The 22,362-nt window shown below is 51.8% G+C and overlaps 8 protein-coding genes and 1 non-coding gene across 9 annotated transcripts in view; 4 read left to right on the top strand and 5 right to left on the bottom strand.

Moving 5' to 3' along the window:
• Positions 1–202: 202 nt before the first annotated feature.
• CONPUDRAFT_164455 (uncharacterized protein) lies at positions 203–2,520 on the bottom strand. The gene is made up of 7 exons (XM_007769071.1): positions 2,410–2,520; positions 2,208–2,332; positions 1,835–1,936; positions 1,569–1,773; positions 1,316–1,511; positions 728–1,254; positions 203–561 (listed from the first exon to the last, which is right to left on the bottom strand). The coding sequence occupies exons 1-7, from the start codon at positions 2,503–2,505 to the stop codon at positions 313–315; spliced, it is 1,500 nt and encodes a 499-aa protein (XP_007767261.1). The 5' UTR covers positions 2,506–2,520; the 3' UTR covers positions 203–312.
• A 3,333-nt stretch (positions 2,521–5,853) lies between these two features.
• CONPUDRAFT_164454 (uncharacterized protein) lies at positions 5,854–8,243 on the top strand. The gene is made up of 6 exons (XM_007769070.1): positions 5,854–6,111; positions 6,184–6,245; positions 6,297–6,618; positions 6,691–6,823; positions 6,882–8,035; positions 8,083–8,243. The coding sequence occupies exons 3-6, from the start codon at positions 6,400–6,402 to the stop codon at positions 8,146–8,148; spliced, it is 1,572 nt and encodes a 523-aa protein (XP_007767260.1). The 5' UTR covers positions 5,854–6,111; positions 6,184–6,245; positions 6,297–6,399; the 3' UTR covers positions 8,149–8,243.
• Positions 8,244–8,393: 150 nt separating this feature from the next.
• Positions 8,394–10,140, top strand: CONPUDRAFT_164453 (uncharacterized protein). The gene is made up of 5 exons (XM_007769069.1): positions 8,394–8,607; positions 8,696–8,828; positions 8,892–9,419; positions 9,479–9,615; positions 9,677–10,140. Exons 1-5 carry the CDS (start codon positions 8,401–8,403, stop codon positions 9,878–9,880), a joined length of 1,209 nt encoding a protein of 402 aa, XP_007767259.1. The 5' UTR covers positions 8,394–8,400; the 3' UTR covers positions 9,881–10,140.
• CONPUDRAFT_164452 (alpha beta-hydrolase) lies at positions 10,141–11,178 on the bottom strand (the record flags this gene model as incomplete). The annotated part of the gene is made up of 3 exons (XM_007769068.1): positions 10,934–11,178; positions 10,478–10,875; positions 10,141–10,407 (listed from the first exon to the last, which is right to left on the bottom strand). The coding sequence occupies exons 1-3, from the start codon at positions 11,052–11,054 to the stop codon at positions 10,141–10,143; spliced, it is 786 nt and encodes a 261-aa protein (XP_007767258.1). The 5' UTR covers positions 11,055–11,178.
• A 700-nt stretch (positions 11,179–11,878) lies between these two features.
• On the top strand, positions 11,879–13,228 carry CONPUDRAFT_53237 (uncharacterized protein; the record flags this gene model as incomplete). Its single annotated transcript, XM_007768210.1, has 2 exons — positions 11,879–12,161; positions 12,771–13,228. 2 exons carry the CDS (start codon positions 11,879–11,881, stop codon positions 13,226–13,228), a joined length of 741 nt encoding a protein of 246 aa, XP_007766400.1.
• A 722-nt stretch (positions 13,229–13,950) lies between these two features.
• CONPUDRAFT_52820 (glycoside hydrolase family 18 protein) lies at positions 13,951–15,350 on the bottom strand (the record flags this gene model as incomplete). Its single annotated transcript, XM_007768176.1, has 6 exons — positions 13,951–14,121; positions 14,180–14,403; positions 14,437–14,855; positions 14,914–15,059; positions 15,112–15,201; positions 15,261–15,350. Coding segments are annotated over 6 exons (1,140 nt in total), but the record flags the coding sequence as incomplete, so codon positions are not given.
• A 1,090-nt stretch (positions 15,351–16,440) lies between these two features.
• CONPUDRAFT_t44 lies at positions 16,441–16,523 on the bottom strand. The gene has a single exon. It is a non-coding gene; the product is annotated as a tRNA-His (tRNA).
• Positions 16,524–16,681: 158 nt separating this feature from the next.
• Positions 16,682–18,424, bottom strand: CONPUDRAFT_152548 (uncharacterized protein; the record flags this gene model as incomplete). The annotated part of the gene is made up of 1 exon (XM_007769067.1): positions 16,682–18,424. The coding sequence occupies one exon, from the start codon at positions 18,422–18,424 to the stop codon at positions 16,682–16,684; it is 1,743 nt and encodes a 580-aa protein (XP_007767257.1).
• Positions 18,425–21,344: 2,920 nt separating this feature from the next.
• CONPUDRAFT_52229 (uncharacterized protein) overlaps positions 21,345–22,362 on the top strand; it is a gene marked incomplete at both ends in the record, with an annotated part of 3,591 nt that continues 2,573 nt past the window's right edge. Inside the window, 3 exon segments of the mRNA XM_007768140.1 lie at positions 21,345–21,451; positions 21,466–21,617; positions 21,678–21,925. Coding sequence (XP_007766330.1) covers positions 21,345–21,451; positions 21,466–21,617; positions 21,678–21,925 — 507 coding nt within the window.

Below are 22,362 nucleotides of genomic sequence, written 5' to 3'. Positions count from 1 at the left end.
TGGGATTGTTGGGACTCGGGCCGAAGAAGCGCCTGAGCTCATCATTATTTTCGCACCGGCCCGTTGGACGGCATTCATCGGAAGCTAGAACTCGTATAATCCTCCAATGCAAAAACAAGGATTGCATTACGAACACGATCAACACATTCGAGGTATGTAAGAAATACGAACTAAAGTACAACAACAACATTATAGCAATAAAGAACAAGGTAAACCGCTTGCGTAGCCATTTCGTAAGTACGTATCCCAGATTCCACCCTTTAGAGTACAAGACCGAACCCAGATCCTCTCGAGTATCACCCAGACGGAACTTCAAACATCAGTACACCATATCTCCAGCTTGCCTTCCGGTTTCCCCTTAGCGTGCTCGCGCGCTGCCTCTATCGCGGCGTCATAGTCGGACTCGTCTCGCAGACTAATTTTCACGCCGTCCTCGTCCTTGAACTGCATTGCCAGCCCCGACAGTGCGGTGCCGAATTTGGAGGTGACGCGCTCGACGAACTCTTCCCAGGGCGTTTCGGGGAGCATCGTCATCCCACGGACGTCATTTCGGTAGTGAAGCTACGACAACAAAGAAAAGTCATAAGCACACATCCGGATTGGGCTCGGGAAGACGCAAGATGAACAAGGAAGGAACAAGAGGACACAAAAGGGAAGAAATGAACGGGGCCGAATCGGAATGATAATGAAAGAGCGAGTCGAGAGGGGATAAGGAACAAAGGCGTACCTTGATCCGGATCGTAACCAGCTCAACGTCCTCGTACTCCCCGCTCACATACCCCTCCTCCTCTTCATACTCGATCCGCCTCGGCCTCCTGATAGACGCGGCCCGCCTCGTCGTCGGCTTCCGATGCAAGCTCCCTCCCGTTGTCCCCTTCCGCGTGAGATTGGCGCCCGGCCCTCCCCGCGAAAGGGAGCTGCTCCGCGTGGACGAGCCTCCCCCGCTCATGGTCCCGCTCCGCCCAAGACCGCCGCCCATGCCAGTAGCAGTGGTGTTGGCTCGCCCGAGCGCGCTCTGCGAGAATGCCGAGGGCGGCGTGCGTTGTTGTCGGCCGCGCTGATCGCGTTCCATGTAGTTGCGATCCGAGTCGGCGAAGCTGATCTGAGTAGGTGCCGGGCCTTGATACTGTTTTGAAGGAAGGGTTGGCGGCGAGGCTACGCGACTGGGTGGGCTCCTGGGCATGGTTCGTACGTTGAGTGTCGTGTTTGCGCGTCCGAGGGGCGCGACGGGGCGGGTGTCTACTGGATCTGGTTCTAGTGCCGTATGTTAGCGTTGTACGAGGGAGTGATATCGGAGAAATGCAGATTCACGTACTGGGTGTAGGCGTTGTCTTCGCCCTGCTCAGCGATCCATCCTCGCCTTTAACGGTGCGCTTGCGTGCGACGCCCGAGAACTCCGTGAACGCATCCTGGTCTTCGGCAGCGGCGATGAGCTTTGCCCGGCCCATGTAGTCTTTTGTCTTTGCGTTCTTGAGCTTGACATCCGAAGGCCGGTATACAACGCCCACGGGCTAAAACGAGGCAAGGTTAGAACAATAACGATAACACACGAAACGGGAGCTGCATACAATAGAGAAGACGGTGTATCCCCCTCCCATGTTTTGAAGGGCCTCATCGATGACGTTGTGCTCGGCCGTGACCTTATTCCTGGAGGCGTCGCGGAGGTCGGCGACACCATCCTCCACATATCCCATGTTGATCTTCGAGAGACCGCGGTTAAATAGGATCTCGCATGAATAGAGCTTGAACTTTAGTCCAATTTGCTCATAGTTGCTATGATGTTCCGTCAGACAAAAGGAAGGTAGGACATGAGGTGGAAGAAGAGGAGACGCACATGTCCTCATTACCGCGGAGGTAGAGGAAAGCTTCCTCGAAGTCGCGAAGTGCGAGCTCGTATCGTGCAATCAGGAAGTTGGAGACCCCAGACTGGAAGTACCTGAGCAAGTGCGGTGCGCGTTAGCGTGGGGTTCTCGGGTGCATATTCATTGAAGCAAGGTTTAGCTTGTTGAATGTATGCGCCTCAAGGCACAGATCCGATCGCGCACGGAGATGATGATAATACGAGTAAATGAAAGCGGGCAGGTGTATGGGTATATGCGCAAGCAGGTGCGTGTGAGATGCGAGGCGAGTAGCGGAAGGGGAGTCGAGACAAGGAAACGAGAGAAAAAAGGAACAAGGAAACGCGACAACAGAACAATGACACTCACGCAACGGCCAGGTAAGGGTCAGCGACGGTGGCTGCGGTGAACTGCTCCACTGCTATCTCGTGCTCGCCAATGGTAGCGTATATGAGACCCATGTTGGTCAGAATCTTGGACGATTCGGCGATGCGCTGAGTACGAGAGTTATGAGGGAGGTGGCATAATCATGTGTCAGTCAGCAAGTGGTGGGGTGGAGCAAGTGACGCACGGCAAAGAGGTCCAAGGCAGTATCAAAGTCCTTGTTATCATAGGAGTTGAGGGCAGAAGCCCAAGTCTCGAGTTCCGACTTGAGCGAGATAGACATGGTTGTCGAATGGGGGATCCGCTGTGCGTTGTGGGCAGAGGCAGAGTGGTGGCTAGGTTATAACGACGAAAGTTGTGGTAAAATCGCGAGGCAGAATCGCTGCACGGAGTGATGGGCAGAATTAGAAACGCGGCATACGCGTTTTGAAATCGATGGCCGGGAGGATACGACGGGAAACAAGAGCAAGGAGGGTGTAAATATAGGCCGCCGGTCCAGTTTCTTTTGGACGTTCTAGGCAGGTTGATCCTCCCTCGTAGTCAGGTCATGGGCACAAAAAGGATGCTGACATACCACAATCGCCTTGTTACCTTCCTCCTCTGACACCCACTTCTCATGATAACCACCGCCAAGCAAACCCGAAGGTTCCGTCGTGTCCGAACACATGTCAGAGTTCCTAAGGAGATGCGACGTCGAGTCGGTCAGCCGGCCCCTCAAGCAATGCTGAGAGCCTAGCACGTACAAACGTTCAAGCAACGTTCATATGCAGTCCAATAGTTCATGGGAAGCTCAGATGCAGGCGGTGGTCTGGGGAGATACCGTCTATCATGGGACGCATTAATGTGGGGTGTGACAATTGTCCACGTTGCAACGCGGTTCACACGCTTCTCCCGCCCCGGGGGCAGTTTTTTCAGAAAGTCCGAGATCTGGGAAAGGCGGCAAGTCGCGGCGGCAGGCTGGGCGGCGCGGCGTCAGTGGCGGTGTATAAAATAAAAATCCCACGATGTGACCGCCGCGCGTCGCCTCGCCGCCACGCTTATGCGTGCTAGAGCAAAGACTGAGCGTGTTTGAATCCGCCAACGTTGTATCCCTACACTAAGTTTCGACATATCCATAAATCCACACGCTCTTGAAACATATCCACAACTACTTCCTATGACTACGGATCCAGCATCGAGTGCTGATTATGGAAGTGATCCTAGACACCACTGGCAACACCAAGGTTTGGCGCGCACATCGCAGTCGCAGATTCAGTTACGTTATCGTACACCACCTGTATAGTGCTAAGCCCCGCATTTTCGGATGCATCTTCATTGGCATTAATCATCGACATTGACCCAGACGAGCCCGCATAGCAACATATGCTCTGAGTCTATCACCATCATGCATTGTAGCAACCTGAGGTAAGTTCTGAAGCAGAAGTTTGGTGGTACTCACGATCAGAGTTCGGACAAGAACGTATGGACGCAAGGAACTCCGCATGGAATGTACCTTTTGGCGCGACAGATTGATGGGACGCGCTTGTAGCAACGCGTATTCAGGGGCTATTTGAAGGGACACCTTTCGAGAGGTCCACAGTTTCCATCCTCTTTCATGCAGCTCTCACATGGGCTCCAGCGGGGTAGTCTGACAACGTACCTAAGTATGCGGAAGCTACTTATGCAAAGTCGAGTAGACAAAGCTTCATATGCTTTGTGCATTCAGACCCGCCCTCTGGAAGATTGTGTGAGTACAATATCCTCCCTTTATACGGCTCCGTCTCAAAGGATTGTAACTCTGTACCATGCCACCGGAAATGCTCTTGAAGGCCGTCATCAACACCAAGGTTCGGTGCGTCCCTGCAAGAAGTAGCGAGAGGCCTGGCCCGTATTCGTGTGGCGAGCGGTACGATGCAGTCTCCGACAAGAGTGGTGAGATGAGTCCTGCATGTTAAAAAGTACGCCAATCGTGCATCATCCTATAAGTCTGTCATGAAAGGAAGAAGCGTCTAGGCCGAATACAAAGTACATACGATCACGGTGTTCTCCTTGACTTTCTTTTTCGCCCTTTTTGCAGTAGCGCCTACTTCTGAGGATTTTGGACGCAGTGATACATTTCTTAGGGCCTTGAGGAGCTCACTACATAGGAGAAGTCGGGAAGGAGAAAGTGTGTGTGTGAGTCCAAAGAAATGTTGAAGGTATGTGCACCGCCACTGCCGCCGCGCCGCCGCGCCGCCACGGCGGCATATGCCGCCTTTCCCATTTCCCGGGTGTTCTCAGTTTTTTGGCGCTCGCTTCCTGTTGTCATCGTGACCGACCGCTCTGGCCACTTTACGACAATCTCAATCAGGGGCTTTCATCGCTCACTTTATACATAGCGCAGGCCGTATATGTATAGCACAGATGTACGCTTTCGTTGACGAATTTATTGAGTTCTCCAGGCACATGAGATGCAGCACTAAAAAGGTGTAGTCACGACAAGCCTCCGTAACAAAGCCGCAGTTGGTATTTTGGCAATGCTACGAGACAAATCCTCGGACCTCGTGCAAAATCCTCCAGAGCTTGCATGGGTGTACAGCGAGGAACCCACCGAACCTGGAAAATGACGCGATCATATTCAAACATAGTCGCTTTGGATAAACGCTCGCTCGAGATGTTACTTGGAGATAGCTCACGGTGCCGGCGTGAACATCATTGACCGGCTCTGCTAAACAGAGACCATGTACAGTGGCAGCATCACGCACGTAAGATGTAGCTGCAATAGAACGATCTAGCATGTAGTCCACACTGGTATACGGATCAATCTAGATGCCGCAGGTTGACTGCAGCATACACGAGGAATTTGATGTCCACGACGGCAGTGCTGGTGGGAGTGAAGATGAGAGGCGTGTGCAGCTTTCGTGACATTGTTCCGCGATTCATCTTCAAAAGCTGTTCGAGAGTGTGGGTACGAGCTTGCGATGGACTGTAGGTGCACGTTAACGAACAAAAATCATGTCGGAGCCGAATAAAGTACATTCACTGCAGCTTGAGACCAAGGCACCTCGGCATGCTCACACATTCAATAGATTTTGGTGACCCGTAAAATTCAGACGCTAGGATGATCAATGGCAAACACTTGCCAATGAAGGAAGCCACCGTTGTCTATGCAAGTGTAGGCAGTGCCTGCACGTTCGTGCGAGGCTTACTTGTTCGAGGCAAAGAGCGATATCAACGTGTAGATGCTCGTAGTTCATGCCAGCCTGAGAAAGACAGTATTGCTTGGTTGAGATGCACGAGGTGTTGAGCGGTTACTGATTAAAGGGACAGACAACTAATGACTGGGGGTATGAATCAGTGGCAAGCAAACGCCGGGGTACCCGAGCGTACACCACGTTCACGTATTCTCATAACTTTCTCACCGGGTCATTTGGGGCATGAGTTCCCGAGTTCATAGCGAGAATTTCTCTCTGAGTCTCCAACGGGGTTGAGGCCTTGAGGACTGAGGACTGCAGATCTGGAGAGCAACGTAGTCCGAGAGCGACCGCCGACAAGCTGAACCGTAGTGGTAGCGTGAGAAGATAGCCGGCTGTTCCCGTCTTATCAAAGTCGGACCGGAAGCGCTCTCCCTCAGAATCACCGGCTGTTGTCTCCTGCGTACGCTCTCTGCATATTCGTGAACAATCTGTGCCTGCTAGCGGTGGACATGAGGAAAGAACGCTGGTTCTGAGGCGGCCTAAGGGCGAATCTATGTTTCGTTATCTCGTCGAACGACACCAAAGCGCTCATTGGTGGACAACATCTCATCTGCAGTATCCCATTGCTTAGGACCCTCTTGACGCTCCCGAGACCTTGGACCCAAATCCAAATATCTTTGAACAGTGACATACCCACAGATAGACTTGATGGGTATCATCGGTCATTCGTACAGGTAACTCCTCACTTCAGTCATCTGTGTCGATGCATGTTGCACGCAGGGATGTAACTCACTGACTAACCTAAGGACATCACTCACCCGAGTCGCTCACAAATCTAAGGATTGGAAAAATTGAACATAACACAAAGGTAAGCACGGGAGAGTCCAGCAAGCCAAGCTTGAACATGTGCACAAAGCAGCGCAAAGTTATTCATTGTCCGAACCCGCCTTTTGGCCACCTTACGTCCGCCCTGCGCGCTTTTTCCTCTTCCCGCGTTCTCCCTCGCCTCGCACGCCAGATTCATGCCACCGCTTCATCTTCCCATCGCTGCACTTAACGCCGAAGGATGCCACCTCTATATCGCTGCCTTGCAGAACCTCGCCGACCTACCCGACCTCGAACACGGTGTCAATGTGCGTGCAAACGGAGGCAGATTCGAGACCGTTGAGGTTGGAGTTCGCGAGGCTAGGACATGGCTAAGATGTAAGTATCCGAGGTTGAAAACATCAGACCTGGACATAGTGCGTCTCATTCTCGTTGATTCGTTGGTTGCGACGAGCTGGAGTTCCTGATACAGTGGCACATGCCTGTAGATCCTCAAGTTCCTCTGCCCAAGACTGCTCTCTTCCGACTCTTTCACTGGTGGACAGTTTTTTGCTGCCATTCGTCTGTGCATCCACCTACTGGAAGGGAAAGATATTCATCCCGACCTCGCATACGAGCAAGGTGCGTCTACTTTGGCTATGCTTCTAAACTCACGCTGACCATCTGCACGGCAATGCAGCACGTCCGAAACCCGATTCTACACTCAACAACCAGAGCCAACAACCCGCTCTACTGGCTCAAGCCAGACCATCTATCAGCGCCCCTCCCACGCTTCTTGTCGCCCAAACACCTCTTACACCAACGCCTTGCGTCAAACAACCTTCAAGTTCTCCGGAGATCACTCTCATTCCACCAGAGAATAGACCACAGTCGCAGCCTGCGGTCAAACCATCCCCGTCTCGCTACGGTCTGCGCGTACACAATGCGCATCGAACCAATCCGGTACAGTCGCAAGGGCGTGTAGGCGAAACATCACATGTAGCTCGTTCAGCTCAAAGGGTCAAGAGACCACGAGAGGAGGATGGGCAAGTTGGGGGCGATGGCGCATCAGAGGACGATGTCTGGCGAGGCATCAATGGGAGACGCGACGAGATGACTGACACCAGCGAGGAACAGTCAATGATTGAAGGCACCTCCGCCGCTGGACCCTGTATTGTCGCCAAAGCTTCCGGATCCAGCACCTCAGTTCAATCCAGCGCCCGCGCGAGCACCACTCTCTCCCGCCTCGTGTCGTCCCTGGTCCTATCGAAGCCGTTCCGCTGCCCCAAGACCAACTGCAACAAAAGCTACAAGCAAGTCACTGGCCTTAGATACCACCGCACGCACGGTAGCTGCGATTTCGCCCCGCCCAAGGACCTTGAGCAGGTGCAGGCCCTCCTCGCCAGCACGCATTCCCAGCGCGAGGCTGCCGGCGAGCAGAACGCCCAGAACACCCTTCCCGACTTGGGCCTGGGAGAAGCCGCTCAACGTCTTCTCGAGGAGCTCGAGCACCATATCGACACCGTTGACGCGATTTGGCCCATGGGACAAGGCCCCGAGTGGCTCGACGCGCTTCCGAACTGGGAGCCTGGAACGTGCCCCGGGAAAACCGCCGTCCCGTTCCACATTCGCTTTGCAGAGCACCCTGCCGGCATAATCTGCGACGCGTGTCGTGAGAAAGGTCTATCCTGCAGATGGGGAAGGGCAAAAGGCAGCGATGGACCATACGCACGGAATTGCGAGATGTGTCGTGGACGGAGATGGGGGTGTTCAAAGGGTGGGTCGCACCGGTCGACTCAGAAGTGGAAGCGCGTGCGGGCGATGTCACCCCCTGTGCGTCTCGTAGATGAGGAGGTATGTGATCAAGTCTCAAGCGGAGTTCTCGCTGACGTCCGTTGCAGGAGCGTGACTTGGTTGTGAACATCGGTGAACGTCTCGGAGCTCTGTTGATGCAGAATGTGGAATGAACATTATAGACGCGTTGATACCTTACATAATTCCATTATTGTACAGAACCATGTCAAACTAATTAACTACTTGCTCTACAAGTACTTGAGCATGCACTGACTAGGGTCATTTGCTGTTTAGTACGCCACACCAGACGCGTCTTGACAAGCTTGACATGTGACATGTCGTGACCGCGGAGATGCGTCGCGTCGGGCTGTCTCTGCTCGCTCTCCGTCAGTGGCACACCCGCTCTTTGCCATCACGTCGAGGCTATGCGCCCTCTTAGCCTTCACATTTCTGCTCTCAGCAATGAGGAATACGACTTTTATACTACTTCGTTCATCAACCTCGCAGACGTACCGGACTCCGACAATCCCCTCAAGACGACGCGTTACGAGGATGTTCACGTTGGTGTTCGCGAGGCAAGAGGTTGGATGAAGGGAAAGTACTCGGATCTTCGTGGCTCTGATATAGATGCAGTGAGTCATCCCCTTCTTTACGCTCTCACCCCATCCTTTTGCTACCCCATGTCGACGCCATTGACGATTCCAACTTCAAAAAATGCAGATCCTAAAGTTGTTCTGTCCGAGCATGCTTTCGTCCAACTGGCTTTCAGGGTCTCAGTTCTTTGCAGCACTTAGGATTGCTGTTCACCTTCGAGAGGGAAAGGCATTTGATCGCGAACTCGCGTTTGTGCAGGGTAAGTTGACCGTGTCCATTGTTTTCTTGCGGCTGCCACCTCATGCTCAACGCACGTATGCAGCCCATCCAAAGGCCGACAATCCCAAGGCTTTGCCTGAGGCATCACGAGTAAAGAAGCAGCCGAGAACCCCACGGTCGTCTCAGCCCTACTTACACGCGAGAGACGCGTCCCCAGACGTCATTGTCATTGAGAGCTCGCCCTCGCCCTCGGCGGCCAAGGCCCCCCACGCTCCTCACGCAGGCGAAGACCATGAGGATCGGGCTTCACCTACAGAACCGAAGGCCTACGATGCTCGTCCCGCATCTACGTCTCCAACCCTCTTTCCAAGAACCAGACGTCGTATGCCACCGGGGAGTAGCCCAATGCCAAGAGAACTACCCAAGAAGCGTCGCGGACGTCAATCTAACACTGATTTCCGTTCAATGCAGCCTACACAAGAGCAATCGTTTGTGAACGAGGGCTCTTCTACTACAACACAGGTTTCTGCAGCTGTTCCTGGTGCGGCTCATCGCAATTCGCGAACGCACATGAAGGAAGGTAAAGAAATCATGACCGACAAACCTCAGTCTTTGCCTACGGATGCACGCCGTAAGCTGAATCAACCTTCTTCCCAAAAGATACCGCCCACTAGCTGATGTATGCTGAAGGTACCATCTCTAAACCGTTCATTGCAAGCAATAACTCGAGTAAAGGGATGAGCAAAAAGCGTCGGCGGGCTTCCTCATCTTCCAGTAGCAGCAGCGACTCCGACTTCCGCCCTTCCTCAAGACCTGCACTGGAGAAGGTCAGCACCGCTTTTCTGCATCTATGGCTACTCAGTCTTTGCTGACATCATGGAACCCAAGCGTCGTGGAAATCATGTGAAAAAGCCGCTCGTCCAAATGAAGTGGAATGGTGAAAGCGACGAGCGGTGCGACGCGTGCAAGAAGTCCGGCGACCAGTGTTGGAGAGTTGTGGAGAGAGCGTGTAATCTTTGCGTTCAGCGAAAGTGTGCGTGTAATTTGAAGAAAGCGATGTCGGGTCCTCGCCCCAGGAAGGTCAGATTATAATCTACCACAAGGAAAGCCAAACCTAGTAGAGCGCTTCATTCATGTCCAATACTGAACCATTGTGGCGGCCACTAGGCGACTTTGGACGTATCGCATGCAGTAAGAAGGCTGTTTTCTTATAATATTTCGCTCACAAGAACATAATTATACTCGTATGCTTGCTTCCTTTTGAATGTATACCGTATCAGCCACATACACGGTTTGATTTATTCAGAAGATTACTTTGACGTACTAAACCGTGCCGTAATGCTATGGTTTCCCTACTTTGACACAGAACCACCTTTCGATAAAAACTCAGAGACAGTATGTATGAAGTCGTCAGGACGCTCCAGATGCATACAATGCCCAACCCCTTTGACAACTTGACACGAAATGTGTTCGTAGATGCCGTTGGCACCTTGAATGTATGGTGCAACATCTCCCAACTTGCATTTCGCGTCGTGCGCCGGATCCGCAGCAAGTAACAACAGAGAGACGTTCTTGGGTAGGTCTGCGAGTAGGTGGGCGAACGACCAAGGAGAGTTTTGCTAAATAATTCCAGATCGCGTTAGAGCGCCGTGACAAACGGATGACCTAACATCACAGCAATAGGCTCACCTCGAAGATCGCATCAATCGCTTTCACTTCGCATCTCTGCTCTCCAGAGCCCTTACTGCCTTTGTTGCGCTGACTCACCATTCCCGCTATCATCCGATGGTCCTCAGGCGTTTGCGCCGGATCCACAAAGAGCGGAGGATCGACGAGGACGACGGGAAGGCTAGTGCTGAGCAGCGTCTTAGACGTAGCAGTCGTGGAGCTCTTGAGCGCTTGGAGGAGAGCAAGGACAACATTTCCTCCGAGCGAGTGGCCGATGATGACGATGGGTCTGCCATGCTCTGCTTCGGCTATAAGGGAGGGGAGTAAAGCATTCGCAAGCCCTGCGACCGAGTAATCGGACCCGGGAGCAAATGGCGAGCCGCCGTGTCCAGGGAGAGCTGGGGCTACGACGTAATATCCTGCATGTGGTTGAGAGATTGTAGCCGTACTGGATAGCTTAGTACGTTCATTTCTCACCTTGATCAGCTAACTTCGTTGCTACTGTATCCCAGCTGCTCGGTGCAGCGGCCATGCCGTGGACGAGGAAAACGCACTTCGAGGCGTCGGATGTTCCCCACGTCTTCACCGTGATGGCCATGAGGAGTAAGCAGATGAGTGCAGGTGTCGGCTCTTCCTGCCCGCCATACTATATATGTTTTCCCGTTTCGTTTTAGCCTAAGTTAGGCTATGGATAAACGACCTAATAGCTGATTTGAGATCAGTCTAACGGCTTCCAGTCTAAGAAGGCGATGACGCTTGGCTGCGAGCGAGCAGGCGATAGCAGGCTCACAGTTCCGCCAAGTCAACCAAACCATCCGCGTTTATGTTATCTGAAGGATCTTGGCTGGGATGTCATGAAGGTTTCGCACAAAGCTCGAACGCTGTCACTTCCGAATGCTGAGATTGGTGGCCAATCGGAAGATGCCGAGGAAACGTTTAGTTCTAACCGTGTCCGAGTCCCGTGCTGCCCGCAAATTGCCTGCGTCTCTCTGACTTGCTCTCCTATGGAGCAGCGGTTCCCAATGTCTCTCTAACCGCTCACCAGTACGACCGACTATCTTCTCACAGGGGATACATATCCCTAGGTTTGGGCAGCGGAATCATGATAAAACAGCATACTTATCTGCGAATGGTGCCCACATCAAGCCCACATAGGCTCCAGGGAATGCATCTAAATCTGGCAACATGGCGTACTCAATAAGCCGTTATTTCGCTCAATAACACGATCAAAGTAAGTAATTATCGCAAACTTTAGATATGGACCCGAGGAATAGTCAGGGAATGTCAATGACCATAGCAAAATCGCGCTCTGTAGTGCCTAGGTACACTGCGGCGTCCGCCAAGAGACTGTCGGATCTAGGTACCCTTGCATAGCCCTTAAGTGCCCCCCACGTCTTGAAGTATCCCAACATGATACCGACAATGTCTATCTCATCCTCCCCAGAGGACTACTCTAACTTCATCTCGGACCGCTCAACATGGGACATCATCTCTAGCTGTCTTCTTACGTTGCTCGCATGCGTATACACCGCCGTTCACCCGAACATCCCAAGTCCAGACGACGAGCAGCTATGCGTGTTTGTGCGTCAAGCTGGTATCATGACTTTGGCCATGATCGCGCCAGAACTCATAGTTGTATGGGCGATACGACAATGGGTTAGTGCGTATTGGCTCACAGAACAGATCCGGATCATGCAGGCCATGGGTGCAGAGGAGTGGCGTGTTGGACGCATAAGGAAGAGCCGTTTTGAAGGTCTGTGAATCTCTCTCTGTGAGCACTCCAGGATACCTGACGAAATTTTTACCTAGATCTAAGCCCTGTGGAGCGGATCCGCATACGAAGAATCGTGCACCCACCTGCCGCTCGAGAGATGGTGTTTCCCACATCGGACGAAAATTACATCTTCCTTGAGAGTCCCCCTCCGTTTCCCCAAGCTGTGGATGATTGTAAGAACCTGTTCTACGGATTACGACTTAATACTAACCTTTTGTTTGGCGCATGTGCAGTTACAATGTTGAACCTTCCAGAGATCGATATCCTTAGGCTGGCGATTTCTGACGTCCGCATCTTTTTAGTTAGCCTTATCCCTTTTAAAGGTCAGTACCACATATATTAATATTTACTTGGATGTTTGACTGCCCTTTTTGTAGGACAGGTCAGAATAACTCTGCCTTGGCAAAGCTATCGAAATACTTGACATCGAGTGCCAAGTCTCTCAGTAACACGAAGGTGCTCTCTTCACGGATCTTTGAAAAGGGCCAGGGTATGAGATTTAAGTGAACTATGAACGAGACTCAATTGACTTTTCATCAGACGAATCGTGGACACTTACACATAGCTTCTTTGCTTTCATGGGCGGATTCATGGTCTACCACGACGGAAAACCGTACGCAACTATCACTCCATACATCCTCCTTCGGGAGATAGCAAATGGCACTATCAAGCTCCCAAATCTCACTGAAGACGAAGTCAAGGACTGCAGCAAAGGGGATTGGATATCAAAAGGCCTCGTACTAATTCAAGTTGGATGGTTTATCACCCAACTCATCTCCAGAACCGTCTACCATCTCGAATCGTCGCAGCTCGAAATCGCAACATTCGCGTATTCGATCCTATGCCTCTTCACCTACGCTTTCTGGTGGCGCAAGCCCCTGAATGTGCAATGTCCTCGCCGGATTGATTGGACTCACCCCAGCGAGCCTCCGGACGACCTTTGCGAGCAGTACGTGTTTATTCGTACATTCGCTTTTAGCAGGGCTGTCGGTAATTAACGCCCAAAATTGCGCTTGGTAGCAATTTCCCGGTAGAGGTTGTTGTGGAAAGGTCTCGCAGAACTCGCATGTCCCTGGCCAACTACATCTTTCGCCTTATGGCGGGTGGATTCATCGGGCTGAACCAACGTCTGCGCGTCAACACCTTTGGTGGAGATAACCTCAATCGTCTAGGAAACAAGACCATCGCGGCGGTCACTGTAGCTGGACTCACAACTGCATCCATCTTTGGTGGGTTCATCTCTTGTGCTGGGACATCGCCTTCCCTACGCACGCGGAGAGCACTATATGGCGCACTTCTGCGACGTTGATAACCGTTTATCCTGCTGCTGGTGCTCTGGTAACACCGTTGGTATTGCTGCTGAATTGGCGCTTTCCAAATATCAGGAACTCCAGAAAGCTGATGCTGATTGAGTATTATTTCGCGGGATTTGGTATTTTCGTGTATGTTATGGCTCGAGGCGTTATTCTTGTACTGATGTTCACATCTTTGAGAACGATGCCGAGTAGTGTGTACAAGACTGTGTCTTGGTCTGATTTGATACCGCATCTGTAAATAGCTCGTTCTCAGACAATTGCATGTTGCAACGGCGTTCATAGACGAAACGGTGGAATATCAGAGTATAGGATTGCTCGAAGGTAACGTTGGGGTGTGCGAATGTACTATGCACTCTAGTGTCTCAATGTAAGTGCAATTCAGATCTGTGTATAGTAACTCAGAATTAGCTAGTCAAGCGAATAGCATCGAGTAGGATATCGCTGTAGTCACCACCAGCCTCCCACATCGCAAACCCTCGCAACCTATTATTCTTGATGAACTCACCCTTCATTTTGAATGACTCTACGTTGTCATACGAAACCATGATTTCCGATGTCGCATTGTAGACATATGGCTGCATGATGAGATTTGGATTAGCAAGTATATGGTGGGACGAGGGTAGCAACACGTACGGTATGAGTGCACTCGTCGTAGCGATAATAAATCCCATCGAGGGGTTTGCCTTGCTTATCCAGGAATCCACCGTCGATGAGCCCCCAGAAGTCCCAGTCGCCTGAAGGATCCTCATATATCCCGCACTCGTCGACACTGCCTGGGTCGTCCCACTTGTCACCAGCAGGCGGGTTGCTGGCATTGAAAGCAGGATACGGAACCAGTGACAGGTTCTTTCGAGATCCTCCCCCACTTGGACTTGCACTCGGCACTAGACCAAACACCGACGTATGGTTAACCGAGTAGGAGTGACCGTACGCCGCGACGCCAAGCACGATCTTGTGCGCAGGCATACCTGCCTCCATCCATACCGCGACCGCGCTAACTGCCGAGCCTTCTTGGTCATCCATACATGTGTCGTTGAGCGGCACGTTCGGGCCGACGCTAGCCGACCAGGGACCCCAGACGCCATAATTCATCACAGCAACGTAGTCAAAGACGTCCGCGAACGCGGACACGTTCGTCGATGAATTCCCAGAGGCATCGGGGAAGGGATTAACGCCAACGGCAGCGGTGAGAGTGAGCCCAGAGCCGACAGGATCCGCACGCAGCTCTTGAAGGTAGGCAAGGAAGTTGGAGGTGTCGTTCGGAGAGTGTGTGTTGCATCCAATGCCGGGGTCGTTTGGGGCTTCCCAGCTGGGGATGAGGTTTGGTGAAGGGACTGTGCTCGCAGATTTTAAGAAATAAGGCGCACTCGAAATTGATACCATCTAGGTGATGCTTCCGAGCAAAGCGGGTAAGAGTATCGATGAACTTGGTGCGATTCGAGGCCGAGGCGGTACTGCTGGAGAACCAGCGGCTCCCAGTCCAACCTCCAACGCCAAGATGCGCTTGAACGCCCTGCAAGATGTCCGTAAAAATGGGTAAGCAGACTATAAAGTGAGGTACGTACATGCCTGTGTGCTTTCTTGACAAATTCAGGAAGCAAGGAAGCATCAGACCCATTAATAGCGTGATATGATGCACGTTTGGTATTGTCTCGCTTCAATCGATGTAGCGATACACGAACTTCAGCGCACTATGCACGGAGAGATAGAAGACAACGTACGCAAAAGAGTAAATCAGTGTGTTATACTTCTCCCAGCTAACCTTGTCGAGGGGGAAGCCTTCTTTGGCATGCCAGCCGGCGTATGCCAGCCGGCGTACCAAGCAGCTGAAACCTTCCAGCCAGAATCGTGGTCGTCTGGCCAAAGGATGGAGTCCGGCAAGTCAATCAAGCCGCCATGCACTGAGGACAAGAGAATAACGATAGTGGAAAGGAAAACGAGTGGACGCATCGAGAGTCTGAGGGCGATGCTCTTCTGAGTTCTTGACTTCTTATTAGTGTATTCAGGATGTCTCAACCCTGCGTGGCTTAGGGATCACGTTCTGAGCTGGGCGCTGGCCAAGAAAAATTCGTCCAATGAGCACGGTGTATACGCGTGCTCCCGTAGAACCAACGTAGAACCCTTGTATAGGTTTTTCCGACGTCTCGTAATAACGGTCGAACATCGGTATGCCGTCTGGAGGAAGGTATCGGTGAGTGAGGGTAGCCTGCATATGTGGGATGCACTGGACCAAAGACTGAGCGTGTTTGAATGGGAAGGGGGCAGTAAACATTCCCACGTATAACCCGACCCAATACTCGCTATCTCCGACGCACCGGCGGCCGGCCTCGCTCCCCATTCATTGATTCATTCATGCAATATTATTAATGTCCCCGTTGGTGTCATTGGCATTCTTGGTCACAGCCTCCATCTCTTGATCTTTACTACCGTGGCTAATGGCACGATTCGCTTGGTATACTAGCTACCCTCCTTCCTGTAGAATGAACACACTAGTACTCGTGTTACCCGAACGGATATCTCGAATATCCCGCCCTTATTCGATGCGCAATATCAAGCAGTTGTCGTGCAATGGCTCTGATCCGTTTCGAAACTCTATGTGCTATCATGATCACTCTTCTCTCAGAACGTGTAGTGCACTTCCCTAACGCCGAGCGGGAGCGAGTACTACTGGGATCAACAACCGCGCTCGGCGCTGGTTGCGAGACAACCACGCAAATCAGGATTGATTCTTCGACTCACAATCTGACACAGCATGATGCGGCTATTACTTACCGCGATGGAGTTCGTCAAGGGGTGGGAACGTGAGGCTTCTCTGGTAACAGTACACACTGAGATTAGGGACCACTCGGGACAACAGTAGTAGTACGAACTCGAGATATCTCCAGCCAAAAGGATGTCCCTGGCAGGAATTGAACCTGCGGCGCCACGGTCTTGTACATTCCACAACGTGGCGATTTAGCCACTAATCGACAGGGACTTGTTCGTCATGAAAGAGTCCGACTGGTATGCGACGCGCTTTGGCATACCCATCACGTGTAGAAGAAATCAAGCTAGCTAGATCGAAAAAGTACAGTAGTCCGTAAGCTTTATCATAATCACGGCTGGTAAAACGGCTAGCATCAACATTTCAAAGCTCTAGTCGTCTACTAGTGCATAATACTCGTGCGACATAAAAGGATACGCCTCATACCGCGGCTGCATTGCAAATGGATTGATCCGTTCGTCGAGCTCGTCCCAGCTCCACGCACTGATACAACCGTTTCTCTCCTGACGCATGGCCTGCACCTCTTTTACTGCGAGAGAAAGTGGATCCGGCTGCTGCCACTCAGGTCCCACAGTTGCATTGGGCGCGAGCTGCGAGAAGACGATACAGAAGAGTGTTAAGTCTTCGATCTGAGATTCGAGGTCGTTGAACGACCTCAACGCTACGTTCCTGCGATCCACCATGCGGTCAAGTTGCTCTAGCTGCCACTCGGGGCGGTTGCGTTCGGCGTTATTAACACGGATTGAGAGCGCGAGTTCAGACAAGCATGGGCAGGCCTTCAGAAGCCTCTGTACACCATCGAGCGTGATCTGTAGAGAACGGCCCCAAGCATGTGTTTCCCCATTTACTGAGAGAACCTCTAGCTGTGGCCATGCATTGCCCATTTCTACGATGTCCGCATCAGTAAGCGATACTTGGCGGAAAATATCGGAGTCGAGCTTTTTGATGAAGGTGTTGCAGAGGAGTGGCCGGAACATCTCGAGTGTCGTTACTCCGTCCTTCCCAAGTTCCTCATCATCGTCTTCGACGGGATCATGCCTGAAGGCGATAGAGAGTGGCTTGAAGCGCTGGTAGGCAGAGAGAATAGAACATGCATTGTTGACATCCTCTGTAGATGGGACGTAGTTGAAATGGACTGCGATTGATCCCGGTTGAAACCGGTGGGACTGGGCTGCGGAGTCAACAGCGTGTAAGAAGTTTAACGCGTTGTCGATAGACGTTATGTGAAGTTTAAGGTCGGATAAAGCCGGAAACGGAAGTGAATTTAGCGAAAGGTGAAGTCCCTGGATGGGGGCAAAGTGCATGTCTAGCGATATCCGCTGAAGCAAAGAGAGAGACGATAGACCGCGGGGAGGGGTATGGTATAATAGAGGTCCATCGTATTCTTGAAGGCGAGGGAGTTGGGACACTGCGTCTCCAAATGCGGAGGTGACTTCAGCGGGCCACAAGTCATCAACGTCACGGTAGGAAAACGTCAAGGTTTCAAGCTTGGGGGAACGTGCGGGGATCATCGCTACGAAGTCTACTGCATCCTCCGTGAGAGTGGGATCAAACCGCAAGGAGCAAATGGTGGAAACAAGGAAAACCTGGAGGACTTCCCAATGGACGCCATGTCCCTCAAGCTCAAATCCCCAACTTCGACAGACGTTGAGATGTGCCAGTCGTGGAAGCGCGCGCTCAACGTTCGAGTAGTGAGGAAAGAGCGAGGGTAAAACGTAGAACTTGACTCCATGCGTCTCATTTAGCTCAAGCTTTCGAACTCTTGAAGTATATTTGTGGAAGATCTCCCACTCTGAGGTCGTTACAGACGCGGGGTCGAAGTCGATCTGCTCAAAAGCTGAGTTACCAACTGAGCCGGTTAGATCCAAAGGACTCACGATCGACTGTACGCGACGGCTTAAAGGCCGCCTGGGTTCTTTGATAATAGTACGAGATGGGAGCGGAGAGAAGAATGCCGAAGGAGGGATTGAAGACCAGAGTACATCCAGAGATTCATCCCTAAATGCGATGCATGTTCTTGCTAGAGATGCGAGTGTTTTGTTGCCCTCATAGTCTCCCTTGCAATACTGGCAAATCTCACGAAAAACTTCGGGCGGAGTAGTTGTCAGATGCATAGGCGTGTGCACCTTGCAATGATGAGGAAGAAATTTAAAAAGTGTCGATGGACATGCGCGTCTACTCTTGCGCGACGTCCGCGGCGGTTGCCATCATGACTTCGGCATGGGCCGACATCGGGCTGTGACGGCAGCGCTCCGGAGCGAGCCGGATGCCGCACAGCATTACTAATCTTTTATCTCATCTTATCTCTGATCACTACACCACGGGCGACATGTACTATATTTAGCTAACTACGATAGTTTCTAGCTAGGGATTGCTTTTAGTCTGCAGGTGTAGACCACGGTTACACCGTTTCAAATCTTGTTGCCCATACGGAGATGGCTCTTCGCCATTTAAGGTAGCTGTTTGATGGGAGATAGAAAACGTGTCATTATGTATTATGGATAATATAATGCCGAAGCCAAGCCGAAGGTGGTGGGGCGTAATGGTCCCCGTTGGGGCTTTGCTCTTTATATACCTGCGCCAGCGCCGGCGAAATTGCAGTTCCGTAGCCTAGCGGTTAACAACAACAGCGACTTTTGCTACGTACTGGGTTCGATCCCCTTCACTGCCAACAACACCTATATCCTCCCACGAATACGAGGAGTCACAGCTGCCTTGAACACATCTTCGAGGATGTCTTTCTCTATTTTACATACATATATTATCGTAGAGTAAGGGCTATATCTTGCTACCTGACCTTGCTCAAAGTACAGTGCGTAGTCTCGCGTTTGTGCTTTCCACGTCTGCCGCGTCGGTATGTCATGACATCCCCTTATGGTCAAAATGAATCTCCATTTGGTCAATCGCGCACATTTTTCGATTTGAAACGGTAAGACCCTGGTCTACAGTAGCAGACCATAAATAAAGGAACGACTATATCTTCCTTGTGGTCTGCCTAGGGGAGACTAGATTGCTTTGTCTCCTCAACGAGACCTCTCGTTTACCATAGCTGGAGTTCATCCTCCAGCACTATATAAACTCTACGTACATGGCCTGTATCAGTAGCGTTCACAATCCAATCTTCTCTCTGGTGAACCTCTCGTTCGAATCTCTCAAAACTCTATCTTTCTCGCTTCGCTCTCATATCTCGTCTTCTACCCCTATCTCTCTCGTGTCCCGCCGCTCTTCGGTTCCCACGCACCGCACCCGGCGTGACACGGGCCGACACGCAAACGTTCCGCCCCCGACGGTCTCGTCTTGTAGCACCACCATGCCCTTCAATAGCCAATCCTTTTATCCTGACCTTTCTTTTCCGATCACCCGTCACCTTCTTCAGGGTGCCCTCCTTGGTCTCTCCATCTTCATTACCACCACCGCATTTGCTCGCCGAGTCAACCAGTACCTGGAAGCACGTCGAAGAAACATGCCGAGAACAACGCGAGATAAAGGAGAGGTCATTGGCTTCTAAGTACGTATACGTTGATGTATCGTGTCGTACAGGAGAGGAGCTGACAGCAAGACAGTGAACGCGCCGCTCATAGTGCGCATCCAGACACTGAACGATCCACTGGGAATGAGATCGTTGGAAAAGCAGCAGTAAGCTCCTTTTCTCACCAAAACCTTATGACACAGCCACGCTGATGGAGGACTAGCTCTTGAGTTCAGAGCAAAGCGCCAAGGACCGCGCTGCACTTCGCAGCGGCGGTCACCACAAATGCCGATCCGCGGATGACGGTGTCGACAACACGAGTTACTTATGGCGGCTGGGAACGCTGAGTGAAGTGATCTGTTGCACGCGTGTAATATTTCACGTTTCTCTTAAGGCACATAACGCTCGTCGGGCGCCTTGATACCGCCCTCGCGAGAGCCAGGTGCGCACTTCTCGTACTATTACATTTATTTTGATCTGACTCATGATTATATGCGCATTGCTTGCGCATGCACTCAGCCCACCTGACGAGCCATATAATCTCGGCGACATTTTCAGGAGAAATAACACGCGCTGGTCGCACTCGAAGCAGACGTTCAGCGTGCCAGGCCATCATCTACAAGAAACAGGCATATTTCTCTCTTATACGCATTTTCCTCTAGATCTGTGATATGTTTTGTACTTCGTCCGTTGTAAGCCGACTCCATCACCTTCCCGTACCCGTTATTCAATCTGTCCTATCTCGCTTTGGCCCAGAATTTCTCCCGTGATGTGGCCCTCCTCGTCATTTGCACCGTTTGTGCTGCTTAGTCATCAGACGACGGAGGGCGGTCGCCCTCACCGCTGCGTCATGAAAAGTGATCCGCTATGTGAGCAGGTAAGCCGACCTGCACACGCTCACGTGGGGTTCCTTACAAGTTGGTTCAAAGAACCGGGGTGGCTTCGGTACCCACTCTGAGAGAACAGGCGCTGAGATAGGGGGCAGATGGCAGAGGCTGATGAGGGTTCTATTCCTACTGCTGGTACATTTGTCTCTTCACCCTTCATTCTGGTCGCTAATCATTTCTCGTGATGCGACCAGGAAACGTCACAACCTACAGTCCGATCCATTCTACGGCATTTCGAAACCTGCGACTATCCTCATCGCACCACCTGACATCGGTACCTAATCAAGCTCTGACCAGAAGAGCTTTTGGATCTGTTATATGCCCTGCCATGAACAGATGCGAAGCTCGGGCATGGAAACTATCCCCGAGTTGTACTGTTCCGAGTCGGGTGGGGAAAGTAGCTGGAGAGAACTATTATTATTACTAGCATTAGTAAGTCGTCTCACAAATATAGCTTCGGTCACCTCGGCGAGGCGGATCTCTTGTTACCGAGTGCCGGTTCTCCCAAGCTTGGCCTTGGAAGCTGTTTCATAGTGCAGTGCTCGGCGAATCCTGTCACAATCTCAATCTCAGCCAAGCACGTTAACATAGACCGACATCGAACGTGGAAAATGCCCCAAGTACATAAAGTCGAATACCTAATAGGACCGATAAACCAGCTGTCCCACCTCTTGTATCATGACTTCCACTGAACCAGTCCATTTCACGCCCGCCAATGAACGAACCTTCCATGGGGTTGAAGGCGCTTCGTACGTCTTGCCTGCAGATGTGGAAGAAGCAAAGAGGTGCGTGACCCTAGGTTGCACGCAGGTGAGGGCTGTTCTGAAGTCTGGGTTTGTAGACTCGATGCGCAGCACGATCTTCTGAAAGAGGTGTTCGACAACCGCATCCTGTTTCCTCCTGTGGTCCTTGTAGGTGACGATGCTGTTCTCGACAATGGTACTGGTACCGGTAAGCCAATTCTCCGCCTCGCCACTTTGCGTCATCGCTTAGTCCTATTGTGGGATTCAGGCATATGGATTACGGACCTACGTCAAAATGTTGCATCTTCCATATCCCTCTACGGTGTTGACCTCCACACTCGCCTCGTCCCGTCTAACCCTCCTGTTAACACCACCTTCCTTCCAATCTCCTTCCTTGACCTCCCCGCAGAATGGTCGAACAAGTTCACGCTCGTCAACCAGCGCCTGATGATCGCTGCTCTCACGCGCGAGAATTGGAAACAGGACATCCGCGAGATCCACCGAGTGCTCCAGAAAGTCCGAGATCTGGGAAAGGCGGCAAGTCGCGGCGGCAGGCTGGGCGGCGCGGCGTCAGTGGCGGTGCTAAAACAAAAATCCCACGATGTGACTGCCGCGCGTCGCCTCGCCGCTGCGCTTAGATTAGATTAACGTCTGTTATATCCCTACACGCCGTATATCTATTCCGCTGTCATGAGTCTCGACATATCATTAATTCCATCTGTTCTTGAAACATATCCACACCTACTTCCTATAACAACGGATCAAATTCAGCTCTTCGTTAACATATGCAGTCTCATTCGCGACGAGATTGCCCTTGCCTACCCCTCGGATGTTGATACCGAAAGTTCAGCCCCGCCGTTTCTTCCAGACACGCAAGCCGAGTGGATCTGCGAGTGTCTAGGCATTACAAGCGACCAGGCCGAGGTCCTATGGTCCGTCTTCCGGCAAACAAT

Source organism: Coniophora puteana, assembly GCF_000271625.1.
Source record: "Coniophora puteana RWD-64-598 SS2 unplaced genomic scaffold CONPUscaffold_4, whole genome shotgun sequence".
Taxonomy (NCBI): Eukaryota; Fungi; Basidiomycota; class Agaricomycetes; order Boletales; family Coniophoraceae; genus Coniophora; species Coniophora puteana.
The sequence above is the reverse complement of the archived record's forward strand: the minus strand, read 5'-3'. Positions and strand labels throughout refer to the sequence as shown.

Excerpts from the sequence above, each read along its gene's own strand:
- CONPUDRAFT_164454 (XM_007769070.1), top strand. The coding sequence starts at position 6,400 with ATGCCACCGCTTCATCTTCCCATCGCTGCACTTAACGCCGAAGGATGC. Across the intron at positions 6,619-6,690 it reads AAACATCAGACCTGGACATA|ATCCTCAAGTTCCTCTGCCC; the intron begins GTGCGTCTCATT and ends ACATGCCTGTAG. Across the intron at positions 8,036-8,082 it reads TGCGTCTCGTAGATGAGGAG|GAGCGTGACTTGGTTGTGAA; the intron begins GTATGTGATCAA and ends CGTCCGTTGCAG.
- CONPUDRAFT_164453 (XM_007769069.1), top strand. The coding sequence starts at position 8,401 with ATGCGCCCTCTTAGCCTTCACATTTCTGCTCTCAGCAATGAGGAATAC. Across the intron at positions 8,608-8,695 it reads GTGGCTCTGATATAGATGCA|ATCCTAAAGTTGTTCTGTCC; the intron begins GTGAGTCATCCC and ends CAAAAAATGCAG. Across the intron at positions 9,420-9,478 it reads TTTGCCTACGGATGCACGCC|GTACCATCTCTAAACCGTTC; the intron begins GTAAGCTGAATC and ends TGTATGCTGAAG.
- CONPUDRAFT_164455 (XM_007769071.1), bottom strand. The coding sequence starts at position 2,505 with ATGTCTATCTCGCTCAAGTCGGAACTCGAGACTTGGGCTTCTGCCCTC. Across the intron at positions 1,255-1,315 it reads GAAGACAACGCCTACACCCA|AACCAGATCCAGTAGACACC; the intron begins GTACGTGAATCT and ends ATACGGCACTAG. Across the intron at positions 562-727 it reads TGGTTACGATCCGGATCAAG|CTTCACTACCGAAATGACGT; the intron begins GTACGCCTTTGT and ends TTGTTGTCGTAG.